The sequence below is a fragment of the Dipteris shenzhenensis genome, chromosome 21 (assembly GCF_047967505.1).
Source record: "Dipteris shenzhenensis isolate YYH24624 ecotype China chromosome 21, Dip_SZ_1.0, whole genome shotgun sequence".
In the NCBI taxonomy this organism is placed as follows: Eukaryota; Viridiplantae; Streptophyta; class Polypodiopsida; order Gleicheniales; family Dipteridaceae; genus Dipteris; species Dipteris shenzhenensis.
Window position 1 is genome coordinate 26,175,677 of NC_141616.1, and position 13,566 is coordinate 26,189,242.

At 46.7% G+C, this 13,566-nt stretch overlaps 1 protein-coding gene across 3 annotated transcripts in view; it reads right to left on the reverse strand.

Annotated features, from left to right (window-relative positions):
* Window positions 1-13,566, reverse strand: part of LOC147888690 (uncharacterized) — a 100,783-nt gene that overhangs the window by 58,280 nt on the left and 28,937 nt on the right. For all 3 annotated transcript variants that reach the window (XM_087392836.1, XM_087392837.1, XM_087392835.1), the window contains exon 3: window positions 7,949-8,014. In XM_087392836.1, the coding sequence (XP_087248962.1) occupies window positions 7,949-8,014 (66 nt within the window). The remainder of the gene's footprint in view (window positions 1-7,948; window positions 8,015-13,566) is intronic.

The window sequence follows — 13,566 nt, forward strand, 5'->3', positions numbered from 1 at the left end:
TAGTGCTCATGATCTCGTCTGTCCATCCAGATTCTGTCCGGACTCTGCCTGAAACTCACTCATGAAGTGCCATGACAGCCCAAATGATGTCCTGGTCATAACCCAAATCATGTAGGCATCGTATGGCATCGTATGAAGCGGGCTATCGGAATGGTATTAAATGCCTTGCGGACGAAGTTCAGTTTCTTCTTGCATACCAGATGACGGTACTCGTGTAGCGTCTCTGGTTCGCCCAGAAGGCTGTTTTTTGTTTCGAATCTGAGCCGACGGCATAAAGCCTTACACTCATCATCGTACCAACTATTACAGGGTACGATCCCAAGTGGTGGTGGTCGGGTGGAGTGGGTGGTATGGGGAAAGGCGTGAAGAGCAGCCTCCTATAGTGAGCAAGTGACTAGGAAGAGAGTAGCCACACAAGTAGGGGTGGTGAGAGCTTGAGGGAGTTAACATGATAAGAGATGTTGGTGAGGAGAAGCCATGGAGGTGAGGGGCTCGGGGCAACCACCACAAGGAGAGGGGAGGTGAGGGAGAAGCCATGAGGAGAGTGCAGGTGAGGGGGTTGATGGGAGTAAATGCAAGGAGAGGGAAGGATGAGTTGGAGCAAAGATGAGGGGGGCTAAGATAGAAGTTGTGCTGCAAGGAGGAGGTGAAGGTCTGAAGGGAGATATTCTAGGGAGAGGGTAGAGGGACTGTGAAACTATGAGGAGAATTTAGAGAGATGTAGAGAGGAGGGGGTGGTTAGATAGCTAGGAAGAGAGGAGAGAAAGTAGAGAGGGGGAGAGGAGCAGAAGTACCATTGTCCTAATGTAAAAACAAGACGTCTCATAGGTGGTGGTGAACTTTAAGGTCATCACAGATAGATATCAAGATTGCATAAGATGAAATTTTTTAGCATACGGATAAGAAGAGATTATGTATTCATGCCATATCTTCAATGGGTGATAAAAGCAAAGGTGATAAGAAACATTTTCACCATAGCTTCAGTGGGGCTAAGAAAAGCAAAGGTGATAAAAATGTTTACCCATCTAAGAACCCTAATTGTTGAAGAGAGGTCATGTTGTGGCTTTCTTGATAGTAACAAACTATAGGCATAACAAGCCCTTATCTCTCCCGCTCTCTCTCTATTTCTCTTTCTATTAACTTTTGTTGGACCTTCCCTTTTGTGATTGTCTTTGGTCTCATTGTGGCTTTCTTAACAATTGGATTTGAATCATCCCCTCAATGAGTTGAAAAAATCTCTTGCAAGTTGTCTTTTCGTTTCAAGGAATAATAATTTAGGTTTTATGGATCTCAATGTTTGAATTCTTTTTAGGAATTGTTGAATTTGCAACGCAATCCCCTAATAGGGGTATAAAGTCAATGTATGCGAGAAGTATGCATAGACGGCCAGAGTAAGTAGGTGAGTGATCGCGATCAAAGCGTATATCATGGTAGGTGGAGTAAGAACTCAAAGGGGTAGAAAGTGCTATGCGGCGAGGAGTAGAAATCCTAAAGAAAAGATAGGTGTGATCAGCCCCTAGAGGGAGAAGTGCTACGGTAAAGTCAGAGATGTGAGAGGTGAAGGCAAGGGATCCCATGATGTAGTCCACAACACTGCAGCCTCCCCCATGCGGAAAGCAAGTGAAGTCACCTGATGCAAGCCATCTGTCAAGACCATTATAGATAATAAGATCATGCATCCTGCCAAGGTCTAATAGTGCCTGCTTATAAGATGTGAGCGGTCCTCGTCTGTCAGCTGAAACTCGTAGCATACTTGCCTCCCGAGGTCAATGTCTGGCAGTAGAGTGGAATCATCCCTGAAGTCGAGAAGTGGTGCCTGACAAGCCCCTGTCCTCGCGTTGAAGTCCCCAACTAGGAGGACTTCCCTACGGCTAGAGAAGTCAACAATAGACTGGTAAAGAGCAGCAAATGGGGTATCTCATTCTCCCCTCAAGTATCTCTGGCAAAGTGGGAGGTCTCGTGGGGGAAGTAGCAAACTGCAATAAACAAATCCCGGCTATCCATGTGTCGAATCCGGATCCAGAGAAACCTGGAGTGTGGATCTCTCTACTCCACTGAGATGGCCCCCAAAAGTGTGGATCTGTAAAGGACTGTGACTCCTTCTGACCGTCGAACCCCTCCTGTATCCCTCGTCTCATCTCTATAGGCAGACTCCCATGTATACCCGCTGACTACTGGTAGTGGGTGCTCTGGACTCTGATGTGTCTCTGTGTAAAAGACTATGTCGTGACCTGTATAGCATTCCCAAAAGTTCCCTGGTTCTAACCATAAGGTACCATTACAGTTCCAGATAGTAGAGAATAGGGTCTCGGATGTCTGGGTCTCATAGACCCCACCTCCCTATGCAGTAGGAGAGGTGGGTGTCTGACGGGGGCCTGTAAGGAGTCGTCCATCTTGTACTACTGTCCATGGAGATCGCTGGCTGGTCTCGTAAGGCTGACCTATGACGTAAAGCCGAAGGTCGTGCCTGGGCATCATGGAACCATATGATAAGGGGCTGCTCTCAGTTGGGGTCCTTCCCAACCCGCCATGCTCTCTCAATCTTGTGCTCAATCGCCCCTAGGGTAGTGGTCACAAAGGCCTACGCATCTGCCAGAAGAGAAGGGCTAAGGGTGGTGAGGTTAGCTCAGGGTAGTAGGGTAGGCAGAGAGGGTAGGCGAGGTGAGCTGAGGACTGAGGGTAAGCGGGGAGGGAGGAGCTGCTGGTGAGGCTCGACAGGGAGGGAGGAAGCTGCAAGCGGAGGGGTTGCGGGAGTTGCAGGCGGAGGGGCTGGGGTGGAGTAGAAGCGGGGGAGAGGAGGCGGGCAAGGCTGCAGGCGGGGAGGGAAGCAGCAAGCAGAGCTGCAGGCGGGGGGAAGCAGCAGCAGGAGTGGAGGGGCGGAGAAGGGAGCTACGGGCTGAGGAGGGAGCTGCAGCGGCGGGCGGAGCTGCAGCAGCTGCAGCGCAATGCGAAAGAGGGAGGAGTGCGGGAGGGAGAGGGAGCAGTGCAGGAGGGAGGAGGAGCAGCGCGAATGGAGGGGCGGTGGGGCAACACGAGGGCGTAGTGCTTTGGCTAGACTATAGCGGCAATGTTTCCAGGCACACTTCCAGGATCCACCAACGAAGGGCTGGCTTTTCGACACACTAGCGCGGCTGATTGTCATGTATGCAACACCTTTCTGGGGGTGCGATCTTCCGAGGACAGACTGGAGGAGCTTCGAGCAGCTATAGGTGACGATGGGATCCAAGATGATCCGATGTAAGCCCTCAATTCCACATGAGATAGTACAGGCAGAGTTCGCCATGACACCTCTCTAGGTTGATGCCATCTTTCAGGACAGTGACTTTCATCCACAGAGTCTGGGACTTACCCCATTGGAGACTTCCGAGGTTGGCCCTAGAGTCATCCAGACGACTCACAAAGAGTGGGGTAGACACATGGTATGCCGCATATCTACATGGCTTGCCAGGCACGGTATCCAAATGGATAGGCTCCCCTCCTTTCAGTACAGCATGAATGCACCTCCTGAGTCGATCCTGCGAGATGAGATCAACCGTATCATACGGCTAGACCTCCTCTAGCTTCACATATTCCGGACCTGAGGGGAGGACCAGGAGCTCCCCACCAAGACCCAGTTTTATCGCGACCACTTCTTGAGAGTATCAGAGGAGGGATTCATTCTCAGACCCCAGTATCTCGAGGATAGAGGAGTATCTCATGCACTGAGGATTGCCATTGGTCAGATGCGGGTTTCATCCCATCATCTGAGGATTGAGGCAGGGAGAGCAGTGGGTATACCTAGAGAGCAGCAGCTCTGCACACTATGTACGCTGGGGGTGGTTGAGACAAAGTAGCATTTTCTTTGTGTTTGCCCAACCTACTACGAGATTCGGGGACGTTATCACTGTCAGAAGTGCTAAGTAAATAAAGCAAAACGGCTAAGTTAGGCGGTTTCCTTCATCCACTGGAAATCCCATCTACCAAGTTGGAAAGTATCTTTATGGATTTTATTGTTGATTTACCTAGGATACATATAAGTCATGACTCTATGTGAATAATGGTTGATAGATTGACTAAGATAGCTCATTTATTCAAACTAGAAAAATGTGAAACCCTTTAGTTGGCAACATTGCTTGCTGAAGGATTTTTCAAGTTCTATGGTGGACTAGCCAGTATTGTCAAAGTAGCAACAAACCCTCTGTCTCCGTGCTCTAGCCCCCTCGATGACACCTCGAAGCGTAAGGATGTGATCTAGAGTCGCATGATCAGCGTGGAAGCCAGCCTATCAATTAGCTCTGAATCCCTGGTGCTCTGGAGACTAGCTAACCTATGTGTTGAGCACTAAGACATGAACCTTGGACATGACATGCCCAATCATAATTGTCCAATGGTTTTTCGAGCTCATGGGATCCCCTACTTTGTGAATAGGAATGATGGTGTTAAGGGTGCAGGTGTGGGAAAAACCAGTGCGACTACTTTGTTAAAAGGCTTTGCCAAGATCGAGGCCAGGTACTTAGTCCATATGCAATGTATTCAGGATGTAGCCCCTCATGACCTTTGGCTCAGTGTAGCTTCAGAGCTGCATGTCTAATGTCACCAATAGTGTGAAACTGGATGTAGCCCCCAATGACCTTTGGCTCAGCCATTATGTGGATGGATATACTAAAGAGAATGATTATCTCCGGGTGGTGGCAAGGAAACAAAGAAATTAGTAATGTGTGGGTCAAAGGCAGGGGATCCCATGAGGTAGTCAACTACGCTCTAACCCCCCCCGTGTGGACCCCCCCGTTTGCCTAGGAGAGGGGGGGGGAGAGGGAGGGGGGAAGGGAGGGAGGAAGGAAGAGAGAGTGTGTGTCATGGGGACGTGAATTTTGTAAGCAAATAAGCTATGACTAAGTTTGTAACCAATTTGCCCATGGGGGACTGGCCTAGAGGAGCGGTAAGTTCCTGAAAGCCCCTAGTGTTAACATCTAACTGGACACACTAGCTAGACCTAACTATTAGAATCAAGGCATGGCATCACTTTGACCTCGCGGAGGGGTGTGACGGAGCTAGGAAGTTTGCCCCCAGATAGATTCCCAAGTTTCACGTGGGAAGAGGGGCTAAAAGGGATTAAAAGGTTACCCCTAGATAGTACCAATGTTCGTCATTGGTTAGTGGGGCTAGAGCCTTTAAAAGTTGCCCCTAGGAATTTGGTACAGGGGGGTAGGGGCATTAATGTGCCACATGTCAAGCATGTAGCCTACCAGCTCCACTTTTAGCATCTTCCCCCCCCTTTAGGACAGCTGGCATCCAATTCTGGAGCCTGTTCTAGAATTCGTCATCTTCTTCTTCTTCTTCTTCCCCTCCAGCCCTGTTGCATGCAGTCCAAGCCAAGGAGCATCTACTGCGACTTGTTGGAGCCCATCCTGGCACTGATTTGCAGCTGTAAGGCGCAATTTTCAGGCTGTACAAACTGACAAACAGTCCATACAGACTGTACAGAATTCCACCAGGCTGCAAGGACTGTACAGACTGTACGGACAGGCCATACAGCCTGCACAGACCTTGTTGAAGGTGTCTTGCACTTGCACGCAGCCCGAGGCTGGTTTTTCTTGCTGCGAATTAGGATTTCTGGCTGCAAAACTCTGTTTTGAGGTCTTTGGCAGGATTCTGAATATCCCAGGGACCTGTTCTTGTGAAGAGCAGGTGTTTTTGGTTGCACCCGGTGCTATGGGCGCACAATCCCGGATTTCCAGCCCAGTTTCTCTTTGTTTTCACTTTGGGCTTTATTTCTAGTTTCTCTATTTGAAGTTCTCTACGGGAATCCCTAGGTCTATTGCAATCACCCAGTCAAAGAGGGTGAACCCAGGTTGAGAGATTCCCTAGGTCTGTTGCAATCACCCAATCAAAGAGGGTGAACCCAAGTTGAGACCAGGTTGTTGAGGTCAGAGGTTGCTCTAGCAGTTGGGATGCACAGTTTGCCAATTTGATGCACTGTGTGCCTAGTGTGGGCCGGTGAACAGTGATAGCCACTGGGATCAATTCAAGAAGCGCCTTGGTTGTAATTTTGCTATTACTTTTCACTAAAGAACATAGTTGCTAGCCGAAACGAAAACGCAAGAAACGGAAAAGGGAAAAACCGGGGAAACAGAGTTTCTAGCCCCCGCAGAAACGAAAACGGAAGAAACGGCAATATGGTACAATTTTTGTATTAAAAAATATTTTTTATACATAATACAATTATCAATAAAGTGCAAATTATACATAATACAATTATCTATCTTGAAGCATCATGCACTTTTCTATGATTCTAAATTCCTATGATGATTGACCTATCTAGTATCATCTATTATCCATGAATAATGCTTCAAGAATCAACATTTGTCATGAACTAAGTTCTAAGTTCTAACTTCTAACTTTGAAGTTACAACAATCTGAAGTTTGAGAGGGAGGATGGAGAGGTGAAAGGGAGGATGGAGACGTAGGAGGACGGGGAGGTGAAAGAGGATGGAGAGGTAGGAGTCGGAGGAGGATGAGAGGTAGAAGGAGGATGGAGAGGTAAGAAGGGATGGAGAGCTGAGTAGGCTGAGGATGGAGAGCAGCTACCAGCCTACATGATGGAGGGATGGAGAGGAGAGCAGGCTGCGGGTACCAGGGCCCAAGAATCAAATGACAAAGATGGAGAGGCTGGAAAGCAGCAGGATGGAGAGCAACAACACGGGAGATGGAAACGACAACAGGAGGCGACAAATCGACGAAAAATCTTTTAATCAAAAGAAGGCAAAAACATATTAATCAAAAGAGGGCCACAAAAAAATGAAAAAACAGAAAAACGGAAAAGAGAGAGAGAGAAGTAGAAGTAGAATTTATTAGCGTCCTCGGGGAGCCAAAAAATGACCCATGGGACCCGTCTCGATACAATGTAAAAAGAGTCTCCGAGAGAGAGAGAGAGAGAGAGAGAGAGAGAGATCACGAAACGGCGTTTCTGGAAGAAAGGCCGTTTCCGTTTCGGCGTTTTTGTTTCCAGGCCAAAAACGGCCGTTTTTGGTAACTATAAACCAGTAAAGAAGGATAAAGAAATACCGCAAGGGGCGCCAAGTGTTTGGAGCCAATCGGTGTTGCTGTGTGATCAATCATCATTGAGCAGGGGCATTCTAGCCTCACCTGTACTTTCTTTTATGCTATCTGATGTGGTGTGTTTAAGTGGCTGTAATTGACGGTGTGATCAGAGTTAGTTGTGGTTTACCACCCTTTAGGGTTTCGAACGCCAGTTACACACACACACACACACAAATGATATGATTGTATTAAAGACCACCTCAGACCCTTCATGATCTATGGGAGTGTTGATCACTATCAACAGATAGTGATCTTTTACACCTACTGAAAGAAAAATATTATAGACTTGCTATGTCTTAAGTACTTGTTGAACTAGCTGGTGCGCTAGTCCGAGTACTTTGTTGTGGTGTTCCAAGGTTTCTTTTAAGTAGCTTTCTAGCTTTTTGGCTGGCTGCTCCAACATATTTTACTTCTGCTGTCCTCATAGCTTTCTAGCTTTTTGGCTGGCTGCTCCAATAGATTTTACTTCTGCTGTCCTCATAGCTTTCTCTGACATGTGCATAGGCTTGGCAACATATATATATATATATATATAGAGAGAGAGAGAGAGAGAGGGAGAGAGAGAGAGAGAGAGAGAGAGAGAGAGAGAGAGATTTATTAACGTCTACGAAGGCCAAAAAAGCCTATGAGACCATGGAATCTGAAATCAATATGAGAGTACAACCCCCTATGGGAGGAACTAGAGGTGTAGTTCTTAGATTTGAAACCTTTATTTTGTCTAGTTGTGCTTAAAGGTCTTTCTTTCTTCATTGATATTTTCGTTTCAAACTTCCTTCCCAAAACCTCTTTTTTTTGTTCAGGCTTCATAAATTTCAGAATTGAAAAAAAGAAAAGAAAAGATTGTAAGATGCACTGCAAATAATTTTACCTCTAGCAGTTTTTGTACAGCGCTGCTCCTTAACACATCTTATAGTGGCATATGTATCTGTAGGCCCTGAATCAAAAAGGGACATACGTTTAGTAGGATGCCAAAGCACCTTATAACAAGGCATTGCCTAAGTCAATCTCCATCTAATAAGCAAGCACTACGAAATCCTTACATCAGTAGCACACATAGCTTTGAGGAAAAACATCCACAAATACACACGTAGAATTTTTAAAATGTATGAGGAACTGCAGATTATGAAAGCTTGCGTAGACCCTACATTTAATGCTGGTTTTAATGCAGAAATTCCCCATTCCAAACCATAAAGGCCAATCAAAAAAACAGAAAGTCAATTCTCAAACGTGTAATGAAGGCCAAAACTGAACCAAATTAGTGGGGGTTAGCAGCAATTAGGGTAGGGTTGTTTGGGCCTGGAGGGATAAAGGGGATATAGTTGAAGCCCACTTCACTCCCGTTGTACGGTATGTTTTGATGTTGATGCTCCTACTCTAATCTACATTACCTTCCCCCTTCCAGCTCTCACCTCTATCCCCCTCCCTCCCCCCCCCCCCCCCCCCTCTCTCTCTCTCTCTCTCTCTCTCTCTCTCTCTCTCTCTCTCTATATATATATATATATATATATATATATCTATCTATCCATCCATCCTAGCCCAAATCCTAGCAAAGCTTTTCAATGAAGCTGTTTGTCTTGGCTTCCCACGCAGCTGGACTATTAACACTATCTAGCCCATCCACAAGGCAGGGGATCCCATGAGCCCGGGAACAAGACCATCATGATCAAACATGTCATGTCCAAGATTTATGCATCAGTGCTTGATGCCGAGGTCAGTCGATTTGCAGAGATGCAGGGGCTTAGAGCATATGGACAAGCCGGATTCCAACATGATCATGGGACCATGGATCACATTCTCACACTCAGGTGTATCATTGAGGAGGCGAGGGCACGAAAACAGAGGGTTCATTGTTGCTTTGTGGACTTTTGCAAAGCCTTTGATACAATTCCGAGAGCCTGCCTCATCAGGCGCTTGCTGGATTTGGGTTATGATCAGGAGATCATTTGGGCGGTCATGGCACTTTACAAGAGTATATCAGGCAAAGTTCGGACAGGGTCTGGATGGACAGATGAGATGTACTATTGGGGTCAAACAAGGGTGTCCTCTTTCACCAACCTTGTTCAGCCTCTACAAAATGATGAGCTTGAGACAATTATGCAGACAATAGGGGGGTTGGTTGCCCTCTTGCTGGCACTCTTGATGATGTGGTACTCTTATCGTCCTCAGCAGAGGGCCTCCAGAGGCATTTAGATGCGCTACAGTCTTTTTGTGAGTCGCATGACTTGAAGATCAACCTTGGCAAAACCAAGGTTATGATCTTCAATACATCTCAGGTTGCTATGCATCAGGAGCTGTTTACCTTTGATGGGTCACTAGTTGAGATTGTCTCATCGTACACATATTTAGGGGTTATCTTCTCCGGACCTATTTTCACCATGAGACTAGCGATGCAGGCTCGCTTGGGCAAAGGGCACACCTCATTGGCCAGACTAGAGAGGCACTGTTTCCGCTCACACTTTCAGTGACCCCTGGACAAAGTGCTTACTTTTTTGTTCCTTGGTCCGACCAGCAGGGATGTATGGCAGCCCTTGCTGGGGGCCAGATTTGTCAAATTTAGAGTGGCTCGTGTGGAGCAACTACATGTACTCATGCTATCACAGATGACTCGCAGTAAACCGTCAATTCCTCACCAGATTATCAAGGCTGAGTTTGGTTCATCTCCATTGCAGCTTGACGCACCATTTCAGGTCATCACCTACTTATACCGAGTTATATGGAGATCGCACCTCAGGATGCAACAGACTACATTGGCTAGCATTGTCCTCCTCTATGGCTCTATCAGATGCAGGTGATCAGAGGTGTTGGTATGCACACACAACGAGGTGATTAAGGTGATTGGGGCTCCACATGGATAGACTTCCTCCCTTCCAGTATAGCATTGATGCGCCGTTCTCCCCGCTACAATATCACGAGGTCAACCAGGTCATACATGAGGATATCTTGCAGCTACATAAATTCTGGCTTGGTTGGAACTGAGTGAGCTCTCAGTGAAGCTCAACTTCTACAGATATCACGGTTTACATATCTCAAATGAGGGGTTTATTAACCCACCGGGATATACGCGAATTCATCTACCCCACTTGCTGAGGATCTCTATTGGGCAGTTTCGGGTCTCTTCACATAGACTCCGTATTGAGAGTGGTTGAGCAAACGGTTTACCCAGGGAGAGACGTGTGTGTGTGTATATATATATATATGCACATTATGTAGCCTACAGGAGATTGAGTATGAGGAGCATTTCATTTTTCGATGCCCAATTTACTATGAGATCCGAGGGCGCTCTACTATCTATTCAAAGATAGCTCCGGATTGTTATCCCGGTTCCTCTCCTTTCCAAATCAGCGATGCTTGGCCGCATTCATCCATGAGGCAGTCAGACATCGTGAGCGCCTACTTCCATCACAAAGACAGGAGGAGCATACCCTTGTAGACTCTTCTCAGGCAAGATCACCGAGTTCTTCCAGTCAGATCACACAGGTTCCCACTCCACATGCCCTAGACGCGATCGAGATCTAGATCCAATGACACGACAGCTCAGACGGAGGGTTGAGACATAGATCATGCTTGGGGGCATTCCCTCCTTGTTCAGAGTAGGAGCGCGACCGACAGGGGTCATGGTCGCAAGTCTCATAGACCATCGGTCTTCCGAAGACTTTAATAAACACACTCTCTCTCTCTCTCTCTCTCTCTCTCTCTCTCTCTCTCCCTCTCTCGTAGGCTCACGGAAGCAAAAGGATGCACAAGAGTGGAGCAAGAAGTGGAAGCCGTCACATCAACTAGAAAAATGAAAATGAAAGTATAAAGTACTATAAAAGAGAACCCTAGGACCTAAAACCACTAGTACTAGGTGTCATAAGACACTAAAAGTACTAGGTGACCTAAGTACCAATAACTAAAGCAACATGGCACATACCAGGGCCCAGAGGGCATCAATACGACCGGGAGAAGATGGCCTACAAACCCCCCTCCATGGTATGGGCTGAAGTATTCTGGAAACGTCTCAGAATACCTGGTATTTTCTGGTCATGGTGGCACATGTTCATCCAAAAGGATATAGCCACCTATAAATGTACAAGGTATGCCAGATCATGTAACAAAGGGAACCAAGTGTAAAGCTTGTCGAAAGACTTCGAACTTGGGACAAGGAAGTGCCTTTGTAAACATATATGCTATGTTGTCCTCTATGGGAAGGTAGGACAACTCTATGTCTCCTGCTGACAACCGCTCTCGAACATAATGATAGTGAACTTCAATGTGCTTGGTACGCGCATGACAGACTGGATTATGCGCAATGGCCAAAGCACTCTGGCTGTCAGTGTAGACCATAGTGGAGGATGTCTGGCGAATACCAAGATCTGTAAGTAACTGTCGAAGCCAGACACTCCCTACTGTAGCAGTGAAGGAAGGCTGCCCTATACTCAGCCTCACAGCTGGACGTGGCAACTGTTGGTTGCTTCTTGCTGAGCCAAGAGATACATGAACTGCCAAGCAAAAAACAGTTGCCGGTATGTGACACTCTGGTGTCAGAACAACCTACCCAGTCACTATTTGTGTAAGCATGCATGGTAAGTGAACCCTGATCACCATAGAAGAGGGCTAAATCCTAAGTGCCTCCCCCCTCGAGGTGCATTAGCTAAGGAATGAAACAACTGCTTGCAAGAAGTGACGTGCTTGGAAGCACCACTGTTAAAATACCAAGATTGAGCATCATTAGCAGTAAAGAATGCATCAACTTTGGAGGGATCAAAAGAGCAATGGACAGCCCATGCCCAATCATCCTGGAGAGCATGTGCATGTGAGGCCTCTGCTGGCTCATGGTATTCAATTGCATGTGAGGCATTGACTGTCAATCCTACTTTCTTTTTCTCTAAAGCAATGCGCTTCCTGCATTCTGAAATTTCATGCCCTGGCTTGCGATAATAGTTGCATCTTTTCTTCTTTGACTTATCTGCTGTATTTTGAGATGCATTGGAGGAATTGCCACTGTTAGGTGCATATTTAGGCTTGCCCATAGGCTTGGAAGCCTTGCCTTTTCCTGTCTGCTGTGAAGCAAATGCATGATCAGGAGTAGTAGCTTGCCTATTAGCACGACTTTGCTCTTCCTGCAAAAGCAAAGTGACTAAATGATCAAAGGAGTAATAGGCTGGATTACCCATGGCCACTAGTCGAAGGGTTGTAGCAAACCCTTGATATGTATCTAGCAGCCCATTCAATGTGGTACTGACAAGCTGAGAATTTGGCACCACCTCATCAATATTGGCAAGTTGTTCCATGAGGTCCCTGACCTTTGTCAAGTATGCATCCATAGAGTCACCTTCATTCATGATGACTTCCTACAATTGCCTTCTTAAATATGCAACACGTGCCTCATTGCGAATCTAGTAAAGAGAAGCCAATTTGTCCCAAGCATCCTTTGCTGTTCTGCATGACCGGATGTGTGGAATAATGATTCTCTTGCATGATAAAGCAATACAGGAATGTGCATTTGCATCTCTTGTATCCCATCTTGTTTGTTCCTGAGTTGGAGAAGCAGCAACAGGGGTGCTCGAGAATAAAGCATCAAGAGGAGTACCCTCTGCAGAGGGACCAGCAGTAGGGGCAGCCACTATAGCATTGGCTGGCCTCAGATCAACCCCAAAAACAATGTTCCAAAAATGCCTTGCAACAAGAATATGTAAAAGTACTAGGTGTCATAAGACACTAAAAGTACTAGGTGACCTAAGTGCCAATAACTAAAGCTACATGGCACATACCAGGGCCCAGAGAGCATCAATACGACCAGGAGAAGATGGCCTACATCTCTCTCTCTCTCTCTCTCTTCCAAAGACTTGTAATAAATTTTCTCTCTCTTTGTCATCTCGACCCACACATGAGTACCACAAATATCTCCTCCTTACTCCCTGACTTGAGGAGACATACCACAAGAGTGATGGCGGTACTTGCCAAACGGCAAGCTACCTCTTGGAGACCACAAAGGAGTTGAGAAGAACTCTATGGCATCTGTTCTTCTCAACTCCTTTCCTCTTATTTATTCCTTCTCTCCAAGTATGCTCACCGAACCAACAATTTTATGGACAAAAAGAGCGTCAGGAGGCCACCCAAACCATCTCCTTCATTCTATTTCAATAGCTCGGAGCACCCCCATGCTTCAAGAGCACAGGCAGCCAATCGGAACACGTTGGCAGTGCAAGCAAACACACACAAGAAAGAGAAGCACAGCACACAGCCCATGCTTCAAGACAAGCCAACGCACAAGTAGCCACTACAACCCAGCCTGACCCACTAGTTCAAGTGCACATCCCCTTAGTTGTAATCAACATACGTCACATCAAGGGACGTGAGAATTAATAGAGCGGCAAGTGTCAACCAGCGGCTCCGTCAAAAGACCATGCCATGGACATCATTTCCTTTGTTAGCTTGGAAAGCAGCGACCTCAAGTACGGACAAGGGCGTCAATTGGCTATGAAGTCCATGTGACTCACTTGT